This window comes from Bufo gargarizans, chromosome 1, assembly GCF_014858855.1.
Source record: "Bufo gargarizans isolate SCDJY-AF-19 chromosome 1, ASM1485885v1, whole genome shotgun sequence".
In the NCBI taxonomy this organism is placed as follows: Eukaryota; Metazoa; Chordata; class Amphibia; order Anura; family Bufonidae; genus Bufo; species Bufo gargarizans.
This window is the reverse complement of record NC_058080.1, coordinates 348746801-348772634: the sequence shown is the minus strand read 5'-3', so window position 1 is coordinate 348772634 and position 25834 is coordinate 348746801. Positions and strand designations below refer to the sequence as shown.

General features: G+C 44.2%; 1 protein-coding gene across 2 annotated transcripts in view; it reads left to right on the top strand.

The window, feature by feature from the left end:
• The window catches only part of CREB3L3 (cAMP responsive element binding protein 3 like 3), a 114287-nt gene that overhangs the window by 60829 nt on the left and 27624 nt on the right, over window positions 1–25834 (top strand). The window contains exons 2-6 of one of the 2 annotated variants that reach the window (XM_044282578.1): window positions 7424–7546; window positions 7629–7863; window positions 16814–16929; window positions 17055–17177; window positions 19033–19139. In XM_044282578.1, coding sequence (XP_044138513.1) covers window positions 7424–7546; window positions 7629–7863; window positions 16814–16929; window positions 17055–17177; window positions 19033–19139 — 704 coding nt within the window. Of the gene's footprint in view, window positions 1–7423; window positions 7547–7628; window positions 7864–16813; window positions 16930–17051; window positions 17178–19032; window positions 19140–25834 lie in introns of both variants that reach the window. The other variant, XM_044282570.1, reaches the window with a different exon arrangement.

Genomic DNA, 25834 nt, shown 5'->3' with positions numbered 1-25834 from the left:
TAAGTCACCATTTTTTGGCGCATATGGTTTTCACCCTCAGTTTGGTACTTTTTCTGGGACTGAATCTTCTGGTATACCTGAAGAGGAGAGATTCTCTTCTTCATTGGCGGAAGATTCAGGTTAATTTGAAAAAGATGGGAGAAAGATATAAACGGATGGCTGACAAGAGACGAATGACTGGTCCGGACCTGTATGTGGGTGATTTGGTGTGGTTGTCCACTAAGAACATTAAGTTGAAAGTACCCTCTTGGAAGTTGGGACCAAGATTTATTGGTCCTTACAAAATCTCGGCCATTATTAATCGGGTGGCCTTTCATCTGATACTTCCGCAGGCCTGGAAGGTCCATAATGTGTTTCACAGGTCCTTGTTAAAGAAGTATGTTAAACCTACTGAACCATCTCCATTGCCTCCTCCTCCTGTCCTTGTAGATGGTAATCTAGAGTTTCAGATCTCCCGAATACTCAACTTGCGTGTTCTTCAGGGTTCCCTTCAGTACCTGGTGCATTGGAGGGGATATGGACCTGAGGAAAGAATGTGGGTTCCGGCTACCGATGTCAATGCTAGCAGCCTTGTGAACACCTTTCACAGGGCAAACCCGGATAAAGTTGGTCCTGGGTGCCTGGCGGTCAACCGTAGGAGGGGGGGGGGGGAGTACTGTCACGCCCTGCCCTGTGAGTGATCTGAGAAGATCTGTCAGACTGTCATGGTCTTACCTTCTTGCTGTTCTCCTTCGTTTGACATGTGCTGGCGGCCATCTTGGTTTCTGGGTTTCTTGTAGCCTCCCACCCTGTGGCTTCTCCTTCCCACTGGGAGGAGCTGGATGCCTAGCTCATATATATAGGAGGTCTGTGGCTTCAGTTCCTTGCTTGGTCCTCCTGTGTTCACATGCTTCTAAGACTGCTGCTGCTTCTGGTTCCTGATCCTGGCTTTGTCTGACTACCCTGCTGGTTCCTGATCCAAGCTCGTCTGACTACCCTGCTGGTTCCTGATCCAGGCTTCGTCTGACTACCCTTCTGGTTCCTGACCTCTGGCTTCGCAAGACCCTGCTTCGGTTTAGCCATCCGTTTGGACTTTTGCCTTACAGCTTGATTTTCAATAAAGCCTTCTTATTTCCACTTATCTCTTGTTGTACGTCTGGTTCATGGTTCCATGACACAGACTTGCTGCACGTGAATCTATCTGACAGATTGCTTTGTTGTGGCTTTGGGCAGGATCCCACCCCCTCACAGGTTCTGCTCATTAGTTTGTTAGTGATGCTATTTATACCTGCCTCTCACTATAGCCCTTGCGGTTTATAATCTTTCCTGGAGTTCTCTGCTGGTGTTTTGTGGATCTCCTGCTCCAGTTCGTCTTCAGTTAAGTCCTCCTTCCTTCCCTTCTGTTTGTTCTGGCTAGGCCTTAGGTAGCCTTCATCCTGTGCCAGGAACTGGTTATCTTTTCGCCTGCTCCCTAGTTGAGGGTTTGTATCAGTTGCAGCAGGGATTAGGTTTGAGTGCATGAATACTTCTACCATCGGGATTTGTTCATGTTGGTAGCAGTCAGGGAAAGGGCTCAGGGATAGCCAGGAGGTGACCTTTCCCTGTTCCCTAGCTCTGGGGTCTACCCTGTTTTGTGTAATTTTGTTGTGTTTGGTTTGCTTCCCTTCCCTCACCTTCCGTGACAGTAGTAGAGGAGTAAGTAGAGTCCCAGCCACCAGTCCAGGAAGAAAAGGGTTAATGACCTGCTCATGTCCACCCAGGGAAGTGAGACACAGGCCGCTATATTAACACTTTTCACTCAATTTTAAAAACTGTAGTAGTGTAAAAAAGAAAAAAGTTAATTTTTTTCACAAATAAGCCCAAAATGTCACAAAAGCCCTATTTTGCAACTCTTTTAAAGCCAGAATTCTGGAGTGCAGGGCTTAATAAATTTCTCCTGGAACACTGTTCAACTGAGTAGGGAGGGCCACATGAAAATACACACATGGCTTTAGGACCCCTTTAACCACTTCAACCCCGCTAGCTGAAACCCCCTTAATGACCAGGCCACTTTTTACACTTCTGCACTACACTAATTTCACAGTTTATTGCTCGGTCATGCAACTTACCACCCAAATGAATTTTACCTCCTTTTTCTTCTCACTAATAGAGCTTTCATTTGGTGGTATTTCATTGCTGCTGACATTTTTACTTTTTTTTGTTATTAATCGAAATTTAACGATTTTTTTGCAAAAAAATGACATTTTTCACTTTCAGCTGTAAAATTTTGCAAAAAAAAAAACGACATCCATATATACATTTTTTGCTAAATTTATTGTTCTACATGTCTTTGATAAAAAAAAATGTTTGGGCAAAAAAAAAAAAATGGTTTGGGTAAAAGTTATAGCGTTTACAAACTATGGTACAAAAATGTGAATTTCCGCTTTTTGAAGCAGCTCTGACTTTCTGAGCACCTGTCATGTTTCCTGAGGTTCTACAATGCCCAGACAGTACAAACACCCCACAAATGACCCCATTTCGGAAAGTAGACACCCTAAGGTATTCGCTGATGGGCATAGTGAGTTCATAGAACTTTTTATTTTTTGTCACAAGTTAGCGGAAAATGATGATGATTTTATTTATTTTTTTCTTACAAAGTCTCATATTCCACTAACTTGTGACAAAAAATAAAAACTTCCATGAACTCACTATGCCCATCACAAAATACCTTGGGGTGTCTTCTTTCCAAAATGGGGTCACTTGTGGCGTAGTTATACTGCCCTGGCAATTTAGGGGCCCATATGTGTGCGAAGTAGTTTGCAATCAAAATCTGTAAAAAATTACCGGTGAAATCCGAAAGGTGCACTTTGGAATGTGGGTCCCTTTGCCCAAAAAAGTGTCACATATCTGGTATCGCCGTACTCAGGAGAAGTTGGGGAATGTGTTTTGGGGTGTCATTTTACATATACCCATGCTGGGTGAGAGAAATATCTTGGCAAAAGACAACTTTTCCAATTTTTTTATACAAAGTTGGCATTTGACCAAGATATTTATCTCACCCAGCATGGGTATATGTAAAATGACACCCCAAAACACATTTCCCAACTTCTCCTGAGTACGGCGATACCACATGTGTGACACTTTTTTGCAGCCTAGATGCGCAAAGGTGCCCAAATTCCTTTTAGGAGGGCATTTTTAGACATTTGGATCCCAGACTTCTTCTCACACTTTAGGGCCCCTAAAAAGCCAGGGCAGTATAAATACCCCACATGGTATTCCGTGAGGGGCCTGGCGAGTTCATAAAATTATTATTTTTTTGGGCATAAGTTAGCGGAAATTGTTTTATTTTTATTAATTTTTTTCCTCAAAGTCCCACTTTCCGCTAACTTGGGACAAAAATTTCAATCTTTCATGGACTCAATATGCCCCTCAGCGAATACCTTGGGGTGTCTTCTTTCCAAAATGGGGTCAGTTGTGGGGTGTTTGTACTGCCCTGGCATTTGAGGGTCTCCGCAATCATTACATGTATGGCCAGCATTAGGAGTTTCTGCTATTCTCCTTATATTGAGCATACAGGTAATGAGATTTTTTTTTTTCCGTTCAGCCTCTGCCCAAAAAAAAAAAGAGGGGAAAGGCGTCTGCCAGGACATAGGAGCTCCACCCAACATCCATACCCACTTAGCTCGTATGCCTTGGCAAACCAGATTTCTCCATTCACATCAATCGATGTGGATGAATAAATCATTGCCAGGATTTATTTTTATTTTTTTATATACAAAGTGTTTGCCAAAGCATAGGAACACCGCCTCCTCCTCAGCTCGTATGCCTTGGCAAACGTATCTTTTACTGCAGAGGAGAAATCTTGTCTTGCAGCGCCGCATACACCGACTTGCGTGTAATCTGACAGCAGCGCAATGCTTCTGTCAGAATGCACATCAGTGCTGCAGCTAGTCGATCGGTTGGTCCACCTGGAAGGTAAAAAAAAATAAAAATGAAAAAACAAGGCCGCAACGCAATAATTTTAGTAACTTTGGAACAGAACATATAAACTTTAAACTTTTTGAACTGAACATTAACCTTTTTGCTTACTGGTATTTTTTTTTTTTTTTTTACCTTTATAGAACAAACCTCTCCTTCCCCATGGGTCAATGTGCAAAGCGCAAATCGCCCAAAGATGTGGCGAAGTGCGTTATGCACTTTGTCCCAGGTGAAAGGAGACGTTTGCAGCAGCTGTATGTGAATGGGCCCTAATAGCCCTGTGTGCCTGTCCTGGTGAGATGTGATCCCTATGCTAGGTGTACCTGTGTGTGGTACTTCCGGAAACACTCCCCTAAGCATAGGGCAGGGTGGTCAGGACAGTCAGGACAGAAATAGCAGGTGTCACGCCTTATTCCACTCCTGCTACAGACACTACATCTTTTTCGGGGTGACGGTTGGGTTGAGGTACCAGCAACGACATTGGGGAAATGTCGCTCGTGTAGACGGCTAACTACACTGGTGGTTGGGGCCACGGAACCTCCTGGGTACAGGAGGTTCTCGATGATCTCTTCCTGAAATTTGAGGAAGGATCCAGTTCTCCCAGCCTTACTGTAGAGAACAAAACTATTATACAGAGCCAATTGAATCAAATATACAGACACCTTCTTATACCAGCGTCTGGTTCTGCGGGAAACTAAATACGGAGACAACATCTGGTCATTGAAGTCCACCCCTCCCATGTGAAGGTTATAGTCGTGGACTGAGAGGGGCTTTTCAATGACACGGGTTGCTCGCTCAATTTGTATTGTCGTGTCTGCGTGAATGGAGGAGAGCATGTAAACGTCACGCTTGTCTCTCCATTTCACCACGAGCAGTTCTTCGTTACACAAGGCAGCCCTCTCCCCCTTTGCAAGACAGGTGGTAATGAGCCGTTGGGGGGAAGCCCGCGTGACTAGTTCGCACGGTGCCACAGGCGCCAATCTGTTCTAGAAACAAATGCCTAAATAGGGCCACACTTGTGTAGAAATTGTCCACATAAAGATGGTACCCCTTGCCGAATAAGGGTGACACCAAGTCCCAGACTGTCTTCCCACTGCTCCCCAGGTAGTCAGGGCAACCGACCGGCTTCAGGGTCTGATCTTTTCCCTCATAGATCCGAAATTTGTGGGTATAGCCTGTGGCCCTTTCACAGAGCTTATACAATTTGACCCCATACCGGGCGCGCTTGCTTGGGATGTATTGTTTGAAGCCAAGGCGCCCGGTAAAATGTATTAGGGACTCGTCTACGCAGATGTTTTGCTCTGGGGTATACAAATCTGCAAATTTCTGGTTGAAATGGTCTATGAGGGGCCGAATTTTGTGGAGCCGGTCAAAAGCTGGATGGCCTCTGGGACGGGAGGTGGTGTTGTCGCTAAAGTGCAGGAAACGCAGGATGGCCTCAAAACGTGCCCTGGACATAGCAGCAGAGAACATGGGCATGTGATGAATTGGGTTCGTGGACCAATATGACCGCAATTCATGCTTTTTAGTTAGACCCATGTTGAGGAGAAGGCCCAGAAAAATTTTAATTTCGGAAACTTGTACTGGTTTCCACCGGAAAGGCTGGGCATAATAGCTTCCCGGGTTGGCGGTTATAAATTGTGCGACATACCTGTTTGTTTCGGCCCTGACTATGTCTAAGAGCTCCGCAGTCAAGAACAGCTCAAAAAATCCCAGGGCCGAACCGATCTGAGCTGTCTCAACCTGAACTCCAGACTGGGCGGTGAAAGTGGAAACTACAGGTGCGGCTGAAGTTGGGGACTGTCAATCAGGGTTTGCCAGCACCTCAGGGATTCTAGGGGCTCTACGGGCCCGTCTTTGCGGTGGCTGCGACGGGGTAACTACTGCTCGTGCCACCGTACCAGCTTCAACTGCCCTTCTGGTGCTCGCCACTTCACCAGGTTGTACGGCAGTGCTGGTACTAGGTCCAGGGAGGGCTGCGCTGCTGGTGTATGCCTCACCGCGTAATCCAACAGCGCCAGCCCCACTCTGCTGCCCTTGAAGCGGATCCTGCGCAACCTGTGGTCTAGCAACACGGGGCCGGGTACGCCTGGTGCTATCAGGGACCTCAGCCTCCTCGTTCGAACTTTGGGTCAGAGAGCCACTGCTTTCTACAGGTTCATATTCTGACCCGCTAGATTCGTCAGATGAGGGTTCCCATTCCTCATCCGACTGGGTGAGAAGCCTGTAGGCCTCTTCAGAAGAATACCCCCTGTTTGACATTTGGGCAACTAAATTTAGGGGTATTCCCTGAGACTACCCAAGAAAAAAGCAAGCCTGTCTTACAAATGGGAGGCTAGCGAAGTACCGGAGGCCGCTGCAGTTGATAAAAAAATATCAAAACTGATTTTTTTTTATCGCTGCAGCGCTTGTAAAGTGAATCTGCAGTGATCAAAAAAAGAATTTTTGGGGTCACTGCGGTGAGGCGGGTGTGGGCGAACGCTCGTGTGGGCGACCGATCAGGCCTGATCGGGCAAACACTGCTTTTTGGGTGGAGGGCGAACTAAAGTGACACTAATACTATTATAGATCTGACCGTGATCAGTTTTGATCACTTCCAGATACTATAAAAGTACAAATGCTGATTAGCGATATGCTAATCAGCGAATCAGTGACTGCGGTGCGGTGGGCTGGGCGCTAACCGATCCCTAAACTACCTAACCAAGGGGCCTAAACTATCCCTAAAACCTAACAGTTAATACCAGTGGGGAAAAAAATGTGACAGTTTACACTGATCACTTTTTTCCTTTCACTAGTGATTGACAGGGGCAATCAAAGGGGTGATCAAAGGGTTAATTGGGGTGCAGGGGGTGATCTGGGGCTAAAGTGTGGTGTTGGTGCTACTCACTGTGAAGCCTGCTCCTCTGCTGGATCCAACCGACCAAAAGGACCAGCAGAGGAGCAGGGCAGCCATATAACAGATCATATTTACTAATATGATCTGTTATCTGGCACTTGATTGTTTTTTAAAAATCATCAGCTTGCCAGCCGCGATCATTGGCTGGCAAGCTGATGACGTGACCCCCCTTGATGAAATGCCGGCCCGCATTGCGCATGCGCGGGCCGGCTAAGCGCGTCATCTCGTGTCTCGCGAGATGACGCGTATATGCGTCAGTCTGCGCAGCGCTGCCGCCTCCGGACCGTAGATCTGCGTTAGGCAGTCCGGAGGCGGTTAATATACTGAAGTTATTTAAGACATTTTTGAAGTAGTCTATGAACTGGGTAAATGGATCTCTAGGTGCATGGCTAATCCGCAGAATCAGCCAGTGATACATATGCACACATTTTCGCTTAAGTGGAGGTTCACAAGATCTTACCTATACATAGGTAAAAAGAACTTCTGTCCTTAAATTTGTAAATAGTGTGAAATCACTATTGCATTTGTACTTTTTGTTCCTCAAATTTCATGTTAATTATCTTATACATATCACTCCTTTCATACACATAGGATGCATTTAATCAAGCTGGTATGCAGAGTTTGGAGCTTCTAGATTTACTGTTTGATTGTCAAGATGGTATCCTTCGTCATGAATGTTCATCTGCTGAGCCCTTTTGGACAATTGAAAACAATGTTAGTATGAAAAGAAATTATTTACCAATATTACATTGGTTTTCTTGCTTTTTATATGTTCAAATTTTTTTTTATGATGCAGAACGCTACTAAGGATGATGAAGCACTTTTGTCTTTCTTGCTGGCACCTAATGATTCCTCCTCAGAATCAAATCTCTGGTCACCTGCTGCCAGTGATAGTGGTCTTTCTGAAGACAACCACTCAGACCAACAGGATAGTCCTGTCCAGTACCACTATACAGACTCTTACAATATGGTGCATAATCAGAGGGATTTTCAAGAACCTAATGTCTCTATTGATCTGGCTGAACATACAGGTATTTTATGTGGACTAATAAGGAAGGTTAGTTTCAGGTTAACCAAATAATAATAAAAGAATTAATAGCAATTTGTATTTGAAAAAAAAAAAAAAAAAGCAGCATATAAATAGTATTTGCTGAGGACTAGTTATTCTGTAGGCCAGTAGTTTCTTATTGTCTGTTATACAAGTACATCTGTCAGGACAACACACACATTGCCTACCCTGCAGTCCAAGTAAGCTTTTACAACCTTATCTACCTTAGTTACCGGTAATTTCAGTTCTCTCGCTATTTGCAAAATGATCATACCCTGGAAATATACTAAGCGAAGTTCTTTTTATATATATATATATATATATATATATATATATATATATATATAGTAATACATTTTTATTAGCAGAGAATTTGCCTGGACAAGTTACATATATGGTTGCTATGTCCATATACAGTCGTGGCCAAAAGTTTTGAGAATGACACAAATATTCGTTTTCACAAAGTTTGCTGCTAAACTGTTTTTAGATCTTTGTTTCAGTTGTTTCTGTGATGTAGTGAAATATAATTACATGCACTTCATACATTTCAAAGGCTTTTATCGACAATTACATGACATTTATGCAGAGTCAGTATTTGCAGTGTTGGAACTTCTTTTTCAGGACGTTTGCAATTCGACTAGGCATGCTCTCAATCAACTTCTGGGCCAATTGCTGACTGATAGCAACCCATTTTTTTATAATCACTTATTGGAAGAATTGACCACAAGTTCTCAATGGGATTAAGATCTGGGGAGTTTCCAGGCTATGGACCCAAAATGTCAACGTTTTGGTCCCCGAGCCACTTTTGCCTTATGGCACAGTGCTCCATCGTGCTGGAAAATGCATTGTTCTTCACCAAACTGTTGTTGGATTGTTGGAAGAAGTTGCTGTTGGAGGGTGTTTTGGTACCATTATTTATTCATGGCTATGTTTTGGGGCAAAATTGTGAGTGAGCCCACTCCCTTAGATGAGAAGCAACCCCACACATGAATGGTCTCAGGATGCTTTACTGTTGGCATGACACAGGACTGATGGTAGCGCTCACCTTTTCTTCTCCGGACAAGCCTTTTTCCTGATGCCCCAAACAATCGGAAAGAGGCTTCATCAGAGAATATGACTTTGCCCCAGTCCTCAGCAGTCCATTCACCATATTTTCTGCAGAAGATCAATCTGTCCCTGATGTTTTTTTGGAGAGAAGTGGCTTCTTTGCTGCCCTTCTTGACACCAGGCCATCTTCCAAAAGTCTTCGCCTCACTGTGCGTGCAGATGCGCTCACACCTGCCTGCTGCCATTCCTGAGCAAGCTCTGCACTGGTGGCACTCCGATCCAGTAGCTGAATCCTCTTTAGGAGACGGTCCTGGTGCTTGCTGGACTTTCTTGGACGCCCTGAAGCCTTCTTAACAAGAATTGAACCTCTTTCTATGAAGTTCTTGATGATCCTATAAATTGTTGATTGAGGTGCAATCTTAGTAGCCACAATATCCTTGCCTTTGAAGCCATTTTTATACAACGCAATGGGCTGCACGCGTTTCTTTGCAGGTCACCATGGTTAACAATGGAAGAACAATGATTTCAAGCAGCACCCTCCTTTTAACAGGTCAAGTCTGCCATTTTTATTTTTTAAATATACTTTTTATTGAGATTTTGTAAGCATTTACAATCATAAGACAGTATACATTTATCAAATGATCACATAGGTATAATAAACATCAGTCAAGTTATAAGTTTCCAGATTTTGATCAAGTACATTTTTCAACTTATCACCCATTAGAGCATCCCCGAAACTCCCCCCCCCCCCCCCCCCAATGTCCCATTTCCCCTCCCCCCACCCTGGGTACACTTCTTGCACACCCTCCCTCCATTATATCTTCAATCTATCAGAAGCCTTCCTAATCTCTTGGCTAGTTTTTCCTTGAGGTACCACTCTGACTGTATAAAGGGGCTCATGACACCTTTCATTTCTTCATCTGTGAAGACCGTACTTATAAACACTTCCCATTTGTGGAAGAATGCGTTTACCTGTTTTCCCTTTAGTTGCTCTGCCTGCAATTTCTCCATCTCAAAACACATTTTCGTGTGCTTAAATATCTCAGCAGCCGTAGGCACGCTCTTGTTTAGCCACTCTCTAAAAAGACATCTTTTTGCTGCCAGGATCAGGGTGTGTATTAACGGGGTTACTGCCACCTTATCCGGAGGCACATGAAATAGGAATAGCTCAGGTGCTAGTGGGAGTTGTACCTTAAGATGCTGTTTAATCTGCGAGCTGACCATTTTCCAGTACCTTTCTGATTCTGGGCATGCCCATATACCATGAAACAGGTCCGAGTTCTTCAGCTTGCATTTGGGGCAGCTATCTAACCTTTCTGGAGTAGCAGTGCGTAAGGTACAGTGAAATCCATATATAGCTTTATGGATCATTCGGAAGTGCGTCTCCCTCCAGATCTTGTTAGGTGTGATAGTTCTAATTGTGTTCCAGCCTCTTACAATAATATCCCTATGGTCCATTGAAGGGAATTCCTTGTTCCAATGGGAGAACATCCGTTCTGCCACTGATGATAACTTCTTGTCCCTAATACCTTGATCTAGTTCTGATAGGGATTTTTTCCCTTTTCCCGTGCCTATGAGGGAATCAAAATCATTGCCAGACATTTATTTTGATAGGTTTATTACCCTCTTTTTAAGGAAACCCTGAACCTGCCAATAAGCCAGCATTTGTTTTGTTCTATCTAAGTGGTATTTCTCTGTGAGGTCCGTGAATGAGTGATAGTTCCCCTCCCTGGCGTTCCACATGTCTTTCACTGTGACTATGTTTGATTGCCTCCAGGCTCCAAAATGTTTCGCCTCTAGGCCTGTTGGAAATTCTGGGTGTCCCCATATGCTCATATATTTAGACAGTAGGAAGGGTAACGCAAATAACTTCCGTGCTGCCTTCGAAGCTGCAATTGTGTCTCTGATCATTAGACTATTTTTAGTAGGAAGGGGAATTGCACTTAGTTTGGTGTGCAGTAATGAGGCCAGATTCCACGGCTGCACTAATTGAGCCTCTAGCGCGTAATTAGAATAAAAATTTGTTTTAAATATCCAGTCAGAACAATGTCTTATAAGACTGGCTAGATTATAGCTACGTATGTCTGGGAAATTTGCTCCTCCCAAATGTTTAGGGATCTGTAGTTTGGCTATCGAGATTCTGGGTTTCCTCCCCCTCCATAAGAAGGATCGGAAGGCCGTTTCCAGTATTTTAATGTCCGCATGTTTTATGAGAAGCGGTATCGTCTGTAGGGGGTAGAGGAGCTTAGATACACTCATCATCTTTAGTAGTTGACTTCTCCCTCCTAGTGAAAGAGTAAGTTCCATCCACCTCTCAATGTCTGTTAAAATCTTTTTTATCAAGGGGGGTAATTAAGTAAATATAAGGACTCCGGAGTTCTGCCAATGTGTATCCCTAAATACTTTATAGATTTCTTTGCCACCTGAACGGTACAGCCGAGAGCCTGGTCAGGATAGCTCTGGGACTTATTTCCTAACGATAAGATTTCAGATTTATCCTCATTTACCTTGTAACCGAGCACTTTTGTGTGTTACAAAGGGGGGGCCTTTGTAACTTATCCCCTCCCCCATTTCCTAAATTAACGTCCCTCATCTTATATCCATAAGAGAAAATAACCGGAATACATGCTATCGCAGCATAACAAGATACTCAACTTCCTCTCGCCTGGAACAACATCTCTTCATCCGGCATCTTGCGGAGTTGTTGATGTCCGATCACGATCTTGGGCTGGAGCCGACCTCATGGAGCGGGTTTTCTCTCTGGTCTCGTCGCAATGTATCCTGGCCTTCCGAATAGGTGAGGGCGGGCAAGTTCTTGGAACGGTAAGATGGCTCCAGCAACATCCAAACCGCTTCATCTGGGTCCATGTAGGATGCCGTGTTCCCATTAGGGTAGAAGACCCTTAATATAGCCGGGTAAAGCAGCACGAATCGGCGTTGTTGTTTGAAGAGTTGGGAACATATGGGCGCGAAAGCTCTCCTTCTACGTGTTACCTCTGCCGAGAAATCTCCGAACAGTAAGATCGAATGTCCCCTCAATCTCAATGCCGCTCCTCCTTTCTTGTATGCTCTCAGGATTGCCGTTTTGTCGGAATAGTCAAGGTATTTTACTATGACTTGCCGTGGCTTATTGTTTCTGTTTGGTGCCTCTGGGTTCAGTACCCGCCTCGTGGCATTAAACGATCCTTGCGGGGGACCAACTCTGTGTGCTCTTTCGCCTTACAGCGCGAGTTTAGCCCAAGAGCCCTTGGAATTTCGTGTTCGCATATATCTATCAGCTCACCAGGTAAGACGCTTTCTGGCAGGCCTACTATCCATAGGTTACTGCGGCGCGATCTATTCTCCAGATCGTCGATTTTTTTTCCCATAATCTGGTGTTCTCTTCCAACGCTTCTTTAAGTCGCATATGTACGGCTTCTTGGTCTGATTCCACCACCACCAACCTCTGTTCAAGATCATTCAGTCGCGTCCCATGTTGTACCAATTCAGCTTGCATAGCTGCAAATGACTGTGTGATCGTGGAAGACATAGCCTCCTGAAGGTCTGGGAGAATGCGGGTGGCTACCTCCAAAGCCAGGTGCTTGTAATCGATTTCCATCCTCCCGACTTCTGTAGCTTCGTTGTGGGCCTCTAATTCTACCAGCGGCACCGCTTGTGTCACTTCATCCAGCTTTTGGCTGTCCGCCATGTCTTTCAGCGCTGGCATCTTTCCCGCCTTCATCGGAATCTCTTTAGTTTTTTTCCCCATCTGAATAAGGTAACGGTCCATATACCGGGCCGGTCACCAGTAGGTAGCTAACTGTACCGAGATCAGTGTAATTTTAGTCCGGTAGTATGGGGATTAGCCGATTTTTGTGCTGTGGGGTACGGAGCCTCTAACTCATGCTCCTCACCATGCTGGCGCCGGAACCCGAAGTCAAGTCTGCCATTTTAACCCAATCAGCATGACATAATGATCTCCGGCTTTGTGCTCGTCAACATTCTCACCTGAGTTAACAAGACGATTACTGAAATGATCTCAGCAGGTCCTTTAATTACAGCAATGAAATGCAGTGGAAAGTTTTTTTGGGGGATTAAGTTAATTTTCATGGCAAAGAAGGACTATGCAATTCATCTGATCACTCTTCATAACATTCTGGAGTATATGCAAATTGCTATTATACATTACAATAATACACTTACATACACACACATACATTAACAGCCCACCCAACCTGGACTAATAACTATCCCTATAGGGAAATTAAGGGTTAACAGTGGCGCTGCAAGGGTAAAAGCAGGCCACAGACACAGGGTATAGGGGTATGGTTGGCGGGAATAGGGAGCAGGGATGCTCCTACAGGGTTAGGGTACATTTTTATGAGCAATACTATAGGGGGACACATAAGGGGGCACCTATAAAAAAAGACATATAAGGGGGCACAGATATATACCTATAAGGGGGCACATATTTCCCACAGGGGCTCATTCTATCCCTACAGGGAAATGAAGGGTTAACGGTGGCGCTGCAAGGGTAAATGCAGGCCACAGACACAGGGTATAGGGGTATGGTTGGCGGGAATAGGGAGCAGGGATGCTCCTACAGGGTTAGGGTACATTTTTATGAGCAATACTATAGGGGGACACATATAAGGGGGCATATATATATATATATATATATATATATATGCCTATAAGGGTGCACATATTTCCCACAGGGGCCACTATGAGCCCCTGTGGACCACTAAGGGCAGATGTGCGCAGATGCTGGGCACATCATCCTATAATGTGGCTGTTAATGCATGCATATATATTATACATGCATGCACGTGTTTGCATGCATATACAAACCGGATTCCCAAAAAGTTGGGACACTAAACAAATCGTGAATAAAAACTGAATGCAATGATGTGGAGATGGCAAATGTCAATATTTTATTTGTAATAGAACGTGGATGACAGATCAAACGTTTAATCCGAGTAAATGTATCATTTTAAAGGAAAAATACGTTGATTCCAATTTTCACGGTGTCAACAAATCCCCAAAAAGTTGGGACAAGTAGCAATAAGAGGCTGGAAAAAGAAATTTGAGCATAACGAAGAGCTGGAAGACCAATTAACACTAATTAGGTCAATTGGCAACATGATTGGGTATAAAAAGAGCTTCTCAGAGTGGCAGTGTCTCTCAGAAGCCAAGATGGGTAGAGGATCACCAATTCCCACAATGTTGCGCAGAAAGATAGTGGAGCAATATCAGAAAGGTGTTACCCAGCGAAAAATTGCAAAGACTTTGCATCTATCATCATCAACTGTGCATAACATCAACCGAAGATTCAGAGAATCTGGAACAATCTCTGTGCGTAAGGGTCAAGGCCGTAAAACCATACTGGATGCCCGTGATCTCCGGGCCCTTAAACGACACTGCACCACAAACAGGAATGCTACTGTAAAGGAAATCACAGAATGGGCTCAGGAATACTTCCAGAAACCATTGTCAGTGAACACAATCCACCGTGCCATCCGCCGTGGCCAGCTGAAACTCTACAGTGCAAAGAAGCCATTTCTAAGCAAGATCCACAAGCTCAGGAGTTTTCACTGGGCCAGGGATAATTTAAAATGGAGTGTGGCAAAATGGAAGACTGTCCTGTGGTCAGACGAGTCACGATTCGAAGTTCTTTTTGGAAATCTGGGACGCCATGTCATCCGGACCAAAGAGGACAAAAGGACAACCCAAGTTGTTATCAACGCTCAGTTCAGAAGCCTGCATCTCTGATGGTATGGGGTTGCATGAGTGCGTGTGGCATGGGCAGCTTGCATGTCTGGAAAGGCACCATCAATGCAGAAAAATATATTCAGGTTCTAGAACAACATATGCTCCCATCCAGACGTCATCTCTTTCAGGGAAGACCCTGCATTTTTCAACAAGATAATGCCAGACCACATTCTGCATCAATCACAACATCATGGCTGCATAGGAGAAGGATCCGGGTACTGAAATGGCCAGTCTGCAGTCCAGATTTTTCACCTATAGAGAACATTTGGCGCATCATAAAGAGGAAGGTGCAACAAAGAAGGCCCAAGACGATTGAACAGTTAGAGGCCTGTGTTAGACAAGAATGGGAGAGCATTCCTATTTCTAAACTTGAGAAACTGGTCTCCTCTGTACCCAGACGTCTGAGTGTTGTAAGAAGAAGGGGAGATGCCATACAGTAGTGAAAATGGCCTTGTCCCAACTTTTTGGGGATTTGTTGACACCATGAAATTCTGATTCACCATATTTTTCCCTTAAAATTGTACATTTTCTCAGTTTAAACTTTTGTTTCGTGATTTATGTTCTATTCTGAATAAAATATTAGAAGTTGGCACCTCCACATCATTGCATTCAGTTTTTATTCACGACTTGTATAGTGTCCCAACTTTTTTGGAATCCGGTTTGTGTGTGTGTGTGTGTGTGTGTATATGTATATATATATATATATATATATATATATATGTCTCAACCCTTCCTCAACATCCACATTATGGCTAAGGATAGTACTGTTCTATTAGGGTCCAGATGTTCCATTCCGCAAAATATGGAATGTATACGGACGTCACCTGTATTTTTTGCAGATCTGTTTTTTCTGGACCGCAAAATACATACGGTCATGTACATGAGCCCTTATACTGAGAGCAGTCCCAACATCATCTCCCGGGGAGCGCTTTTCTGCACAGAATGTGCTCTGTTTTGAAACGGTACTTAAATATAATATTTGACCTACAAGCTATTTTCCTTATACAAAAGGCAATGTTGTATGTGCATAAATGTTATTTTCCAAATAGCTTGTCTTTTGCAGAAGCATGCATAAGATTGCCAGCAAATTTTACAATGTTCCTGTGCAACACATTCTCTAAATGTTAAGGGGGCATAGGCAGTCTCAAGGTCCTGAGCAGCATAAGTGGTCAATATGGTCATGAGCATAAACCCCCATCAGACACACACACACACACACACACACACAAATTGCTAACCATTTGTAATTTTGGACCTTGGAAGGAAACCCTTGAAAACACAAAGGGGATATTTATCAAAACAGTTGCAAAGGAGAACTGGCTTAGTAGCCCATAGCAACCAATCAGATTGATCCTTTTCAGAGAACCCAAGAGATCTCTGAAAAATGAAAGGTGGAATCTGATTTTTGCTCTGAGCATACAAACCTCATGCAACATACATAGGGGGAGATTTATCAAAACTGGTGTAAAGGAAAATGTCTTAATTGCCCATTAACCCAATAAGATTCCACCTTTCATTTTTCCGAGCTCCTTAGCAACCAGTCATTAATTATGACTGGTTGCTATGGACAACTAAACTAGTTTTCCTTTACACCAGTTTTGATAAATCTTCCCCTATGTATGTGAATAAAAAAGCACAATCCTTCATAGTAAGTGTTCTGTATTGTGTCACTTACTTACATGGTACATTTTGTTAAAAAAATTCACACAATCAGCAATTTGCAAGGGAAATTTTGCCAGCATAATAGAGGTGAAGTGACAGTGAACTACGATTTATAACAATATGTTTAGTGTTTTTTATAAAATGGATTCACAAAAAGAAAACCAAAAATTAAGCAACACAAAAGAGTGTGCAACAGGTTGGATTAGGGCATTACTGTATTTAATTATGAGAGTTCTCTGTTAAATCAGTGCATGCTTGTTTATTTTATTGGCATGGCATAATACATATTTTTACCTCCTGTGTTTCTACACAGATAAATAGCATTGATTGTATGCTTTCTTTTCAACAATAGCTGAATTGCTGGTATGAAGGAACCAGCAGAGGGAAGGATGAATAGATGGACAGAATAGATCACTAATAGATAGATCGATAGATAGATAGATTAGACATAACCCTGATGTTTTCTTTTTCAGATTTGTGGACAGGGCACCTTTGTACTGAGGGTAGTATGAAACCTGAATCTCAGGGGAGAGATGCATCATATTCCCTGACTGTTAAAGATCTTTTGCTGTCAAATAACTTTGACTTGGTAAGCTGTACCTTAATTTATTAGAACAATAAATCTTAAAGCTGCACCAAATTGTTATATTATTCACTATTTAATGCTGGATACATATTTTTCTTGCAATGATAATGTTTTCTGAAAACCAGCAGCCCACCCTTCCATCAAATAGTCGTAATTCTGGGACTTGTGGTGAATTAGTTCTGACTGAAGATGAAAAGAAACTTCTTTCAAAGGAAGGAGTGATATTACCTACCCAACTACCACTCACGAAGGTAACATAAGGGTCACAGTAGTGTAATGGCAATGCTTTGTCTGTATCCCAACCATACATACAGTATGTGACCAGTGCATTTTGATAGGGTTAGTTATGATTAAAAGGGTTTTTTGAATAGTAGAAATGACCCCCAAAATGTCTAGGCATCTTCTAAAGGCGATACTTACTCGGTCCCCAGCACCCGCGTCCCTCTGGATTGCTGTACGGCCGCTGCTGCATCTCCCTGTCGTGCAGATTAAAACAACTGGCGACAAGGGGAGCAGACAATAGCAGGTCGCGATGGTGACCAGCATTATCAGAAATTGGTCAACCCCTTTAAAGGGAATCTGTCACCAGTTTTCTGCTGACTTCACTTTTAAATCCTACCAGCTCCAGCGCATGCCACTGAGTCCCTATATTCATGGGCTCACTGCTCTCCCCACCCACCCGCCTCTGACAGTTTTTTTTTTCAGATTATTAAGCAGCAGGTGGGCGGAAAGCCAGGAGCTTATGAATATTCAGGACTCATCATTATGTACTGGAGCTGTTCAATACAAGATTTTAGCAAAATGGCTGGGTCATTTAAAGAAAATTGAAATCTTTCACTAGTTTATGTAGCCCTTAGTTAGGACACAATGAAACTTGTGACAGATTCCCATGAATATATTTGTATTGATTAATTACATGCAGCCACCAATAGGGAGAGCTAACCACATATAGATTTATACACATGGTATAAAGCTCAATGTGATCTACAGTGCTGCCCATAATTATTCATACCCCTGGCAAATTTTGACTTAATGTTATTTTTATTCAACCAGCAAGTAATAAGGCACACAAAAGCTAGCTTGGCCTTTGCAAAAGCTCATCGGGACAAAGAAGAAGACTTCTGGTCTTCTGTGTTATGGTCATATGAAACAAAAATTGAATTGTTTAGTCACAATGATGTTTCCTTCGTTTGGCGTAAAAAAGGACATGCCTTCAACCCAAAGAACACCATCCCCGCTGTCAAACATGGTGGTGGGAACCTAATGCTTTGGGGGGTGTTTTTTCAGCCAATGGACCAGGGAACCTAATCACAGTAAACGGCACCATGAAAAAAAAAAAGAAGAAAAAAAAAGGATTCTCAACGACAACATCAGGCAGTCTGCAGAGAAACTTGGCCTTGGGCACCAGTGGACATTTCAGCATGACAATGACCCAAAACACACAGCAAAAGTCCAGACTTGAATCCAATTGAGAAAATGTGGAGGGAGCTAAAGATCAGGGTGATGGCAAGAAGACCCTCCAACCTGAAAGATTTGGAGCTCATTGCTAAAGATGAATGGGCAAAAATACCTGTGGAGACATTTAAAAAGCTGGTCTGCAATTATCAGAATCGTTTAATTGTTTAATTGCTGTAATAGCCAATAAAGGCTTTTCTATTGATTATTGAGAAGGGTATGAATAATTTTGGACTGGACACTTTTTTTGCTCAAATGTAAATAAAAGCTGAGAAATGTTTTTCCCCCACAATAATGCCTCTTGTACATTGTCTTATTATCTTTTAGGAGACACCTATGTCATTTCCCATCAAAAAAATTACTTGCAGGTTGAATAAAACTAACTTTAAGTCAAAATTTGCCAGGGGTATGAATAATTATGGGCAGCACTGTATATACTGTAAATCTGTATGCAGTGAGCTCCCCCTAGTGGCATCTGCGGGTAGCAGCATCAAGGCAAGCAGTGGACGCATTTCTGTAATGGGCAATATGTCACCGCAACACCCAAGTTTTGTGCCCTTCCTCTATGCTAGATACAGCAAATTTTTTAAGAGTTTCATCCAAAAATAACTTTTTTAGTTGAAAGTGGTTTATAGTACACTCTATCAACAGTACGAGGAGCGTGTCCTTAAGAAAATTAGGCGTAAAATCCGCAATAAGCAGTCAGCACAAGAAAGTCGAAAGAAGAAGAAAGAGTACATGGAAGGACTCGAGACCAGGTATGTAGTTTTGTACATATTTCTTAAACATAAATAACAGACCATGTTCTGTGGTATAATCAATCATGTTTTTTTTTTTTAAGTGTTATGCAAATTAAAGGCCCAGCTGCTCATATATTTTCCATGTAAACAGGAGGCTAAACCTAATGGAGTAAAAGAATAGTCAGACAGAAAGACAGGAAAAACCAGGACCAGATCAGAATCGAAAAGCTAAGTCAAAATCAGGCCAGAATCCCAACCAGAGAGATACATTAGAACAAACACAAGATACAGAGTCAAATACCAGATTGGATCAGTGCCTGTAGAAAATGTCAGAACACCAGAAATGCAAACAATAGTACAATACATGCTATTTATATAAGAAGACCAATCACCGGCATATGTTGCCAGCAGCTGCCTGTTTAAATCTCCCACTGACAGGAAGCATATGAAGCCGGCACCAAGCCTAATTGGCCTGGTGTCCCTGCATCCTGATGAGCCGACCAGCTCGACTGTCAGTAGGACTGGTTGCCACAGCAATGGAATGACCCAGATGGTGCCGCAACTGAGAGTTGCTCGCCGCTGGAGCACGGATAGGTAAGTACGTGATACTTCTGCTCAGGCACTGTCACCAATTTGCCTGTCCGAGCTCCAGCGCTGCAGTCTGGGGCTCGGACACTGCAGCGCGGTGCCAGATACGCTGTCAGGCCATGCCCCTTGGGGACTCAGCACTTAGGCCACGCCCCTCTGATGATGTCATATCTGACCCCGGCCCCCAAGTGATATCAGCGCTTAGGTGATTAGCTCCCTATTTAAGGCAGCTACTGGCAATCATCCTTTGCCAGTTATAGGTTTTCCTTGCTGTGCTCTGCTGCCTGTGTGTGAATTGGACTGTTTCTTTTGGATTTGACCTTGGCTATACCTAGACCTATCCCTCTGCTTAGTGATTCTGTACTTGCTTCCTGCCCAGTATTGACCTTTGGCTTGTTGTTGCTATCTCCTTCCGCTTAGTGATTTTGTTTTGTATTGTTCTCCTGGTTTGACTGTTTCTGGCACGACTTCCTCTTTGTTTTTGTTTGTCTGCTCCTGTGTGTGAACAGGTGCCTGCGGTTTTCCATGGGTACTTGGTTTGTATCTTTGCACTTACCAGTATAAGGACCGTCAACCAGTTGTGGATTAGAGATGTCGCGAACATAAAATTTTCAGTTCGCGAGCGGCAAACGTGAATTTCCGCAAATGTTCACGAACGGGCGAACCGCCATAGACTTCAATGTTCACAGGCAAATTTTAAAACCCACAGGGACTCTTTCTGGCCACAATAGTGAAGGAAAAGTTGTTTCTGGACTGTGGCATGCCGGAGGGGGATCCATGGCAAAACTCCCATGGAAAATTACGTAGTAGATGCAGAGTCAGGTTTTAATCCATAAAGGGCATAAATCACCTAACATTCCTAAATTGTTTGGAATAACGTGCTTTAAAACATCAGGTATGATTTTATATTGATCAGGTAGTGTAAGGGTTACGTCCGCTTCACAGTGACAGACCAAACTATGACAGACCAAACTCCCCGTTTAACGCACCGCAAACAGTCTATTTCCACAACCGCAAACTCCCCATTTGCACATGGCTGGATACCAAGCTAGCCATGTCCCCGTTCCTTGTCCTCACTGACGTCAATGAAGGTCTCTTCCTCCACCCAGCCACGTACAACACCAAGGGTCCCCGAAAGGTCACAACAAGCCCCCTGGGACGCCTGCTATGGTTGGTCTTCCACCTCCTTAAAGCTACATTCCTCCTCTAACTCCTCTTCTTCAGACTCCTCTCTCTGTGTTGCCACAGGTCGAGCAATCGACGACGACAAGGCTGCTTCTGGTGGTGATGGTGACCACAACTCTTCCTCTTCATGCTCATCTACGGCCTGATCCATCACTCTTCGCAGGGCACGCTCCAGAAAAAACGCAAATGGGATGAGGTCGATGATGTTGCCTTGGGTTTGACTGACCAGGTTTGTTACCTCCTCAAAAAGACACAGGAGCCTACAGGCATTGCGCATGAGCGTCCAGTAACGTGGTAAAAAAAAATACCCAGCTCTGCAGAGGCTGTCCTAGCACCCCGGTCATATAAATACTCGTTGATGGCTTTTTCTTGTTGGAGCAGGCGGTCGAGCATTAGGAGTGTTGAATTCCAACGTTTCGGGCTGTCGCAAATCAAGCGCCTCACTGTCATGTTGTTTCGCCGCTGAATATCTGAAAAGTGCGCCATGGCCGTGTAGGAACGCCTGAAATGGCCACACACCTTCCTGGCCTGCTTGAGGATGTCCTGTAAGCCTGGGTACTTATGCACAAAGCGTTGTACAATCAGATTCAACACATGTGCCATGCTATTCAAAGCCGCCAACAAATTGCTTCAGTTTTCACACACCACTTTGCCGATCTCCAGTTGGTGCAGAGTCAGCCACTGATCCACCTGTGCGTACAGGGCGGACAGGAGTGCTGGTCCGGTATGACTCTCTGCTTTCAGGCAAGTCAACCCCAAGACGGCGTGACACTGTCGTATCCGGGATGTGGAATAGCCCCTGGGGAGCTGGGGGGGTGCAGTTGATGTGGAGCAAGGCACAGCAGCAGAAGAGGACTCAACTGAGGAGGTTAGCGAAGAGGATGGAGTAGGAGGAGTAGAGGAGGTGGCAGCATGCCTGCCTGCAAGTCGTGGCGGTCTCACCAACTCCTCTGCAGAGCCACGCATTCCATGCTTGGCAGCCGTCAGCAGGTTTACCCAATGCACAGTGTACGTGATATACCTGCCCTGACCGTGCTTTGCAGACCAGGTATCAGTGGTCAGATGGACCCTTGCCCCAACACATGCCATGAGTTCCTTTTCCACAATAGAGTACAGGTTGGGGATTGCCTTTTGTAAAAAAAAATTTGGCCGGGTATCTTCCACTGCGGTGTCCCAATTGCTCCAAATTTTTTGAAGGCCTCAGACTCCACCAGCTTGTATGGTAAAAGCTGGCGGGCTAAGAGTTCCAATAAGCCAGCTGTCAGGGGGTGACTCTGACATTGGCTTCTTACGCTCAAACATTTCCTTGACAGACACCTGACTGTGGGCAGATGAGCAGGAATTGCTGAAGGTGAGAGGCGGAGTGGCGGGTGGTTGAGAGGGGGCAAGGAGGACAGCAGTGGTTGACGTGGCTGAAGATGCTGGACCAGGAGGAGGATGGTGGCTTTGAGTTTGTGTGCTGCTTGTACTCGTCATCATGTGTTGGTCCCATATGAGTTTGTGATGTGAGATCATGTGCCTTCGCAAAGCAGTTGTACCTAGGTGGGTGTTTGACTTCCCAAGACTCAGTTTCTTTTGGCACAGGTTGCAAATGGCATCGCTGTTATCAGAGGCAGACACACACAAAAAATTCCACACTGCTGAGCTTTGCAATGACGGCATTCTGGTGGTGGCAACAGCATGCGTTGATTGGCGTGCTGTCTGGCTGACCCCGGGTGCCGATACATGCTGTCTGACTGTGCCACTAGCTCCTTGCAACATCCCCCTGCTTCCAACTCGTCTCCTCCTCCTCCCTGTCTCCCCAACTGAACTTTCTCCTTCTTGTTCTTCTCTTTGAGCGGGCACCCATGTGACATCTACGGACACATCATCATCATCATCATCATCATCATCAACCGCTTCACTTGTATCTGACAACTCAGCAAAGGAAGCAGTATCTGGAATTTACTCTACACCATTGGCTGGAGGGTACATTGATTTACAGACTATTGAGTTAGTGATGACGGTGGGTGCTATTCATTCTGAAAAAAGTTAATTTTTTTGTTTTCCATAATTTATCTGCTGATGTTGTTTTGGAGTTACCCTGGTTGAAGAATCATTTGCCAAATTTTGATTGGCGTACTGGAGAATTGATTAAATGGGGCTCCCAGTGCTCTAGTCACTGTCTGTCTATTCAGCTTGCTGGCCTAGATATGGAGGAGGGTTCCATTCCAGGGTTTATTAAAGACTATCAGGATGTTTTCTCTAAGGTGGCTTCTGAGACCTTGCCCCCACATAGAGAATACAACTGTGCCATCGATTTACTCCCTGGAGCTAAACTTCCTAAGGGTCCGATGTTTAATCTCTCTGGGCCTGAGAGATTGGCCATGAGAGTGTACATTCAAGATAGCCTTAGGAAGGGGCATACTCATCCATCTGTTTCTCTCATGGGGGCCGGATTCTTTATTGTACGGAAAAAGAACGGTAGTCTTCGCCCTTGTATTGACTACAGGGGATCAACAAAATTTCCACCCGGAATCAGTATCCGCTTCCTCTGATTCCAGATCTGTTTAATCAGATTGTGCAAGCTCAATGGTTCTCCAAAATTGACCTTAGAGAGGCCTACAATCTGACTAGAATCAGGAAAGGTGATGAATGGAAGACAGCATTTAACACTCCTGAGGGGCATTTGGAGTATCTAGTAATGCCCTTTGGACTGTGTAATGCCGGTTTCCAAAATCTTGTCAACGACATTTTTCGGGAGTTTCTTGGCCAGTTTGTTGTGGTGTATTTAGACTACATACTGGTGTTCTCCCCTGATTGGTCGTCTCATGTACTTCATGTGAGGAAGGTTCTTCAGCAGCTGAGGGACTATAATTTGTTTGCTAAATTGAGTAAATGCGAGTTTGGAGTTAGAGAAGTCTCTTTCCTGGGCTACATTATTTCCCCACAAAAATTCTGCATGGATCTAGGTAAGGTGTGTGCCATTGTGGAGTGGGCCAGGCCGACTTCGCTTAAAGCCCTTTGACGGTTCCTGGGCTTTGCTAATTATTATCAGAAATGTATTAAGAATTTCTCGGTCATTGCCTAACCGTTGACAGATTTGACCAGGAAGGGGGCTGATGTTCTTCACTGGGGTCCTGAGGCTGTGTCTGCTTTTGAAACTCTTAAGACGAGTTTTCTTCAGACACCCGTGCTGGAGCAGCCAGATGTCACACAGCCTTTTGTAGTTGAGGTGGAAGCCTCTCAGATAGGTGTTGGGGGTGTTCTATCTCAGGGGCCGTCCTCCCTGACTAACCTGAAACCATGTGCTTTCTTTTCCCGGAAATTCTCTCCCGCAGAGAGAAACTACGATATCGGTAACCGTGAGTTGTTGGCTATCAAATGGGCTTTTAAGCAGTGGCGGCATTACCTAGAACGAGCTCAGCATTGTCGTGCTGACTGATCATAAAAATCTTACCTGTCTGGATACTGCCAAGTGCTTGAATCCCCGGCAGGCAAGGTGGGCTCTCTTCTTTACGTGTTTTAACTTTGTTGTGACCTATCGTCCCAGGGCTGCTAATGTAAAGGCGGATGCCTTATCACAGAGTTTTGATGAGCAGCAGAGTGTTACGGAGCCTGGAAATATTCTGCTGGGGTTGTGCTTACCGCTATTAATTCTGATTTGGCCACTAAGATATGTGGATGTTAGGATTCAGCTTACAATGGTCTTCCTGCTGGCAAACTGTTTGTACCTCCAAATTTACACCTTAAAGTACTGGAGGAATTTCATTGTTCTGTGTTGGCAGGTCATCCAGGTATTGCGGGGACTAAGCATCTGATATCTCGCGTATACTAATGGCCTACCTGGTCACGTGATGTGGTGGCCTTAGTCTCTGACTGTGACGTATGTGCTAGGGCCAAGGTACCCAGGAGACGTCCTGCGGGTTTGCTTTGCCCCTTGCTTATTCCTCAGAGGCCCTAGACCCACATCTCTATGGACTTTATCACTAACCTCCCACCCTCCCAGGGTAGGTAGGTCATTTGGGTTGTAATAGACAGGTTTTCTAAGATGTGTCATCTTATCCCATAAAAAAAACTCCCCAATGCTAAAGAGTTGTTTACCTTGTTTATTGATAACATCCTTAGGTTGCATGGCATTCCGGACTCCATCGTCTCGGATAGGGGTGTCCAATTTGTCTCAAATTTCTGGAGAGGTTTCAGCACGAAACTGGGATTTAAGCTTTCCTTCTCATCCACCTTCCACCCTGAGACTAATGGGCAAACTGAGAGGGTCAACCAGGTACTGGAGCAATTCTTGAGATGCTTTGTGTCAGATCACCAAAATGATTGGAGAAAGTTCTTATGTTTTGCAGAGTTCTCTATTAACAATCATGTGAGTTCATCTAGCGGCATGTCTCTGTTTTATTGTAACTATGGTTTTAATCCCCGGTTTCCGTCAATGTGTGGTTCTAGTTCTGTAACTCCTGCTGTGGATGCTATCGTAGAAGATCTGTGCATCCATTCTAGACAGGCCAATAAAAGACGGTCCAAGGTGTCAAATTTTGTGTTGGGTGAACAAGTATGGTTGTCTACCAAAAATCTACGTCTCAAGGTACCTTCAGGTAAACTGGCACCGAAATTTATTGGACCTTACAAGATCATTTCTGTCATCAATCCAGTGTCATTTCATCTGCAGTTATCTGACACTTTCAGAATTAATGATGTCTTTCACATTTCTTTGCTTAAATTTTTTTTTTCACAGGCAATTCCTTCTCCTAGTTCTCCTGACCCTATTATTATTCTTGATGAACTTGATTCCCGGATGGTTCAAGGTTCTCTTCAATATCTGGTATATTGGAAAGGGTATGGTCCTGAGGAGAGGACATGGGTATCTGCCAAGAATGTCCATGCTCCTCGTCTCATTAAGAAATTTAATTCTAAATTTCCATCTAAGCCTGCACCCAGTATTGAGGGTCCGG